General features: G+C 42.9%; 1 protein-coding gene across 1 annotated transcript in view; it reads right to left on the bottom strand.

Annotated features, from left to right (window-relative positions):
* Positions 1 to 2,807: 2,807 nt before the first annotated feature.
* The window catches only part of CDH1 (cadherin 1), an 83,693-nt gene continuing 80,500 nt past the window's right edge, over positions 2,808 to 6,000 (bottom strand). The window contains exon 16 of the mRNA XM_077755657.1: positions 2,808 to 4,568. Within this exon, the coding sequence (XP_077611783.1) occupies positions 4,359 to 4,568 (210 nt within the window). The 3' untranslated portion in view covers positions 2,808 to 4,358. The remainder of the gene's footprint in view (positions 4,569 to 6,000) is intronic.

Here is a 6,000-nt window from a genome sequence, read left to right as displayed (position 1 = left end):
ATTTACCTCCTAATAAGATTTTCTTAGTGAACTATGTCCCCAAGAAAACCAATGTTTAGGCGTGCCTGTATGGCTCAGTCAGCTAAGTGTCTGAATCTTGATTTTGGCTCAGATAATGATCTCATGATTCATGAGTTCAAGCCTCTCCTTAGGCTCTGTGCTGACAGTGCAGACCCTGCTTGCAAGTCTTTCTCTCTCTGTCTCTCTGCACCTCCTCCACTCAAAATAAACTCTCTCAAAATAAACTTAAAATAAAAAAAAAACTGTTTATGGGGCACCTGGATGGCTTAGTGGGTTAAGCATCCGACTTAACCCACTCATGATCTCATAGTCTGTGAGTTCAAGCCCCGCGGTGGGCTCTGTGCTGACAGCTCAGAACCTGGCACCTGCTTCAGATTCTGTATCTCCCTCTCCCTGTCCTTCCCCGACTTACACTCTGTCTCTCTCAAAAATAAACATTTTTAAAAAATGCTTATTCAGGAATACCATCTATTCCAAGATCCTTATTGAAATTTGCCCAATTTCTAAAAACAAAGTCTTCTACAGATCTTAAATTTTCACTCCTGGGCCCGATCAAGGTTTAATATTGGAGTTTCTCAAACTATACATATAATTACCCTATCACCCACCAATGCTCCTCTTGGGTGAATAACCAGAACTGAAAACAGTTTTTGTATGCAAGTGTTCACTACAGCACCATTCACAACAGCCACAAGGTAGAAACAACCCAAGATGGATGGATAAGTAACATGCGGTGTATACACATGATGGAATATTGCTCAGCCGTCAGAAGGAATGAAGTGCTGATACATGCTGCAAAATGGACGACCCCTGAAAACATTAGGCTACATGACATCACTTGTATGAAATACCCAGGATAGTCAAATTCATTAAACAGAAAGTAGAATGAAGGTAACGGAGCTGGGAGCGGGGAGAATGGGGAGTTACATATTGCCTATGGTTATAGAATTTGTTTGGGATGATAAAAAGGCTCTGGAAATAGAGATGATGGCTATACATTTTGAATGTACTTAATATCACTGAATTGCACACTCAAAATTAATACACATTCAGTAAAAACCATACTTCAAATCTTAATCTTTTCCTGGGCTAGTGATAGGTGGTCAGACTTCCTTGTGATGCTGGGCTGTGCCAGCCATACTTTGTTAGTCCTCTGACCAGGAAGGTAAACAACAGACAGGCACACTTAACAACCATTCCATTTCTCATTGTCCATGTTCAATAAATAACATGAGCTCTTCAACACTTTCTTAGAAAATAGGGTGGCTCAGTAGGTTAAGCATCTGACTTCAGCTCAGGTCATGATCTCACAGTTCATGAATTCGAGCCCTGAGTCGGGCTCTGTGCTGACAGCTCAAAGCCTGGAGCCCACTCAGAGTCTGTGCCTCCCTCTCCCACTGCCCCTTCCCTGCTCAACACTGTCTCTCAAAAATAAACAAACATTTTTAAAAATCTAGAAAATAAATAAAATAGGTTTTGTATAAGGGGCACTTGGGTGACTTAGTTGGTTAAGCATATAGACCCTTGATTTCAGTTTAGGTCACAATCTCATGGTTCATGGGATCAAGTCCCATGCAGGGCTCTGTGCTGACAGCATGGAGCCTGCTTGGGATTCTCTCTCTCTCTGCCCCTCCCCCACTCGTGACATACTTTGTCTCTCTCAAAATAAATGTTTATAAACTAAAACTAAACAGATTTTGTGTGAGATGATTTTACTAAAGTGTAGGCTAATCTAAGTGTTCTAGGCACATTTAAAGTGGGTTAGGTTAAGCTTTCATGTCTGGTGCCTAGGCATATTAAATGCATTTTTGACATAGGCTCAACTTATGATGGTTTACTGGGATATAACCACATAAGTCAAGGAAGATCTATCTATCTATCTATCTATCTATCTATCTATCTATATTTGACTACTACTGAAAAGTGGTTTTTTTTGTTTTTTGTTTTTTGTTTTTTTTTTATTTCTAGGAGAGAGAGAGACAGCATGACCAGGGGAGGGTCAGAGAGAGAGGGAGTCACAGACTGAAACAGGCTCCAGGCTGAGCTGGCAGTCAGCACAGAGCCCGACGCAGGGCTCGAACCCACGAACCGCCGAGATCATGACCTGAGCAAGTCGGACGCTTAACCGACGAAGCCACCCAGGCGCCCCTGAAAAGTGTTTTTAATGNATCATGACCTGAGCAAGTCGGACGCTTAACCGACTAAGCCACCCAGGCGCCCCTGAAAAGTGTTTTTAATATATACATAAAGTACAACTGCCTCCAGCAGAGGAAAGTCACAGCACCGCAACAAGGTTTCTCAACAGTAGCACTGCTGACATTTTGAGCCTGATGATTCTTTGGTGCGCAAGGCTGTCCTGTGCATCGCCGGATGGTCAGCAGCACCCCTGGCCCTGTGACTTGAGATCATCACAGTCAAAGTGTCTCCAGAAGTTGCACAGTGTCCTTGGGGAGAGGGAGCCATAGTCCTCCCCAGTGGTGTACCACTGGCCTAGGCCAACGTTGTGCTGATGGAATGTTGTCTGAAGCTCTGCTTGGGCCCTCAGCAATGCTCACAGTAGCTTTTCCATTAAACAAGAGAATGTTAATGGCTTCTCCACAAACCGTATGGATAGTTTTCAAATAAAGTGACATTGTAAATGCAATTTCCCACACTCTGCCCACAACAGAAGGACACAAAGTTCTGGAAGAGTCATTTCAACACGAAGCCTCCTTCTCCATGTTTGAATAAGCCCAAGTACCATTGGTCTTGCCTGGAATTGCGGTTAACCAAATAAAACAAGTGTCTGACAATGTTTAACAAAATTCTTTAATAAAATTTATAAAAATGAATATTTAAGAATTCGCTCAGCTTGAATTGTTTTCCTTTTCCACTCCCAAAGAAAATACAAAATTATCACACCCACACATATATACACTCAAAACTATAGTGACATTCTCTATATAGGACCACATTAGAGTTTACATTGTTGAAAAATCAAGACAATTCCAAGATGTGATTGCACGAATGATTTTTTTTTCTTCAAAAAACAGCTGACAGACAGTAAAGCAATAATTTTCCCATGGTTGTCAAAAGGTTCTTGAAGTTCACATTTTAACTAAAAGCAGATCCAAATCAAAGTCCTCCCCATGCTCCCCTTACTAACACCTTTTAGCGCCATATTTTCTTCCTGTTCCTAAGGGGGAAAAAATGAATTTCCTAATATTCTCAGTTTCTATGCATGCTTGGAATTCAGGGCAGATGTTTCCAGATCAGCCAGCATGTCCTGTGGACATCAACAACAGCAGGCACTCGGGGGTTCTAGGTTTTCAGGAACAAAGTCTAGAGGAAGGATCCTGATTGGAGACACATGTTGGGATTCTTCCAATCTTTAAAATGTTCAGGACTAGAGGTAGAGCCACCTCAACCATCCTCAGCCTCAGTTTGCTAAATTGCCAGACTCAGTGACATGTCTCCTGCCACCTTCAAACCCATTTTTCACGTTGCCCTTGTCTGTCTTTGGCTGCAGCACCCGAGGCACTACAGTAAGCGCTGGACTAGCTCACTCTTGTCTGAGTGTTAAATGAACATTAGATGCGGAGTGGCACCTGAAAACTCACCACCCTTTCTGGTCAAGGCTCCCTGTTTAGAACCAAAGCACCCCAGTAATGGCATACACATAACTAACATTCTTACGCAGAACAATTAAGTGGATGGATACCCTTTTCAAGTTATATACTCAGAAGATTACAGGTCTTAAGAGTAAACAATACCCCCATTCACACTATGGCCAGACTAAGACCAAGTCTCTTACCTGACAAGGGTCCAATAATTTCTGTATCAGAGAACCCCTGTCTGGGGCAATGTAAGCTCAGAAGGAGTAAGAGCGGATACCAGAATAGGGGGCACCATGCAGTGACAGGAAAGAAAAACACATACAAATCAAAAATAAGTATATACATACACACACACACGCACGCACGCACAAAGGGCAGTTGATCCCTCCCTTCCCATAAAAAATGAGACAAAAGCCCTTAAGGGAATCTGCAAATTGCTAGCAGAACCTTCTGAGGCCAAAGGTATTGTTTTGAAATATTAACATATGGGGGTCTTTTGGACAGCATCACCATTTAAAGAGTTTTGAAAGAAAAAAAGATTTAAAAAATAAGTCAAAATCATTCTAGCACACACAGATTAGATCTATAAAGTGGAAACCCCAACTAGCCTAACTGCATCACTGAGCAATCTCTCTTCCCCACAAACTCATCTCAAGTGAAGGGAGCTGAAAAACCATTACCCCTGCATTTTCTGTCACATGATGTAGGGGCCCATCTCCTTCCCCATTTGTCTCGAGTCCCCTAGTCGTCCTCACCACCTCCGTACATATCTGCCAGCTTCTTGAAGCGATTGCCCCATTCATTCAGGTAGTCATAGTCCTGGTCTTTGTCCGACTCCGAGGAGTTTAAGGAGCTCAGACTAGCAGCTTCAGAACCGCTTCCTTCATAGTCAAACACAAGCAGCGAGTCGTAAGGAGGAGCAGTGGGGTCACTGTCCGCTGCCTTCAGGTTCTAAAGAAGAAGACAATAGGATCTTTCAATGAAAGGAATTGCACACCTGTCATCTTAGGAAAGATGCCTCCTCGGGGCGCCTGGGTGGCTCAGTCGGTTCAGCATCCAACCTTGGCTCAGGTCACGATCTCATGGTTCGTGGGTTTGAGCCCTGCGTCGGGCTCTGTGGAGCCTGTTACAGATTCTGTATCTCCCTCTTTCTCTCAAAATAAAAATTTTAAAACAACATAAAAAAAAGAAAGACGCCTCGTCTAGGTGCCTCAAGCAACAAGTCACGCATGACCATGCAACCATCCTGGGACACCAATAAGGTCAATTTATACAAACATGCAAGGAAGATAAATCTATGTTGTTCATGAAAAGCGAACATTATGGGTAAATATGTAGAATCTTTTCCCCTAAACTAATGAGAAATTATATGTAGGCAGGAGAGAAACAAGCCCGTCAGGATGGACAGAGGCTGAAAACAGTCATATTGGTCCATCTGGCATTTCTACCAGGTAAGGTCTGGAAGGAAGGATGCCAAGCAATTAACAGTTACTGCTGGAGAATAGGGTTGGGGGTACTGAGGAAGGACTTGCTTTTTATATGTTTTCATCATTTATTTTTATTTTTTATTTTTTTTAAAATTTTTTAATGTTTTATTTATTTCTAGGAGAGACAGAGAGAGAGAAACAGACAGCGTGAACAGGGGAGGGTCAGAGAGAGAGAGGGAGTCACAGACTCTGAAACAGGCTCCAGGCTCTGAGCTGGCAGTCAGCACAGAGTCTGACGCGGGGCTTGAACCCACGAACCGCGAGATCATGACCTAAGTGAAAGTCGGACGCTTAACTGACTAAGCCACCCAGGCGCCCCTCATCATTTATTATTTTAAGTGGTAAACATTATTTTTATAATTTAAAAAAAAAAGCCACTATCAGATGTGATGACACACAAATGAATATGAATGGAGGAAAGAACCTGAACTCAGATGTATCTAAAAGGGAGGGTTAAACTGGCCTTTCCCATTCCCAGCTTCCTCTAAGGCCCAGTGGCTAGAATAGATGTGGCTTGGCTACTTCCAACACTGCTGTGCTTCGTGTAGTTGGCGGTGACAGCTCCCGTGGGAAACTAAAGCAAAACCAGCCCATACCATGAAGACTGACTGAGGCCCAGTGGACCATCAAGACTAGCCCTGAAAGCCATTCCAGTAACTGAGCAAGTGATCAGGTAACATAGCTTATGGAAAGAGATCCTGTTGGACTATTATCTTGCTGGGTTCTTTGCTCATCCCCACCCCCAATTTGTCCCCATCTTTCCCTAAGCTAATTAATGTAATGCCTTATTTCTCATTCTCCCTTGCAGATAAGGACAATCTTGTGACAGTTCTGGCCAGTCATGTAGGATTAACTCCCTACTAGGCAGTAACAGTTTGTTTGAATAAGATTTTTGG

Source organism: Crocuta crocuta, unplaced genomic scaffold (genome assembly GCF_008692635.1).
Source record: "Crocuta crocuta isolate KB4526 unplaced genomic scaffold, BGI_CrCroc_1.0 scaffold152, whole genome shotgun sequence".
Lineage (NCBI taxonomy): Eukaryota > Metazoa > Chordata > Mammalia > Carnivora > Hyaenidae > Crocuta > Crocuta crocuta.
The sequence above is the reverse complement of the archived record's forward strand: the minus strand, read 5'-3'. Positions and strand labels throughout refer to the sequence as shown.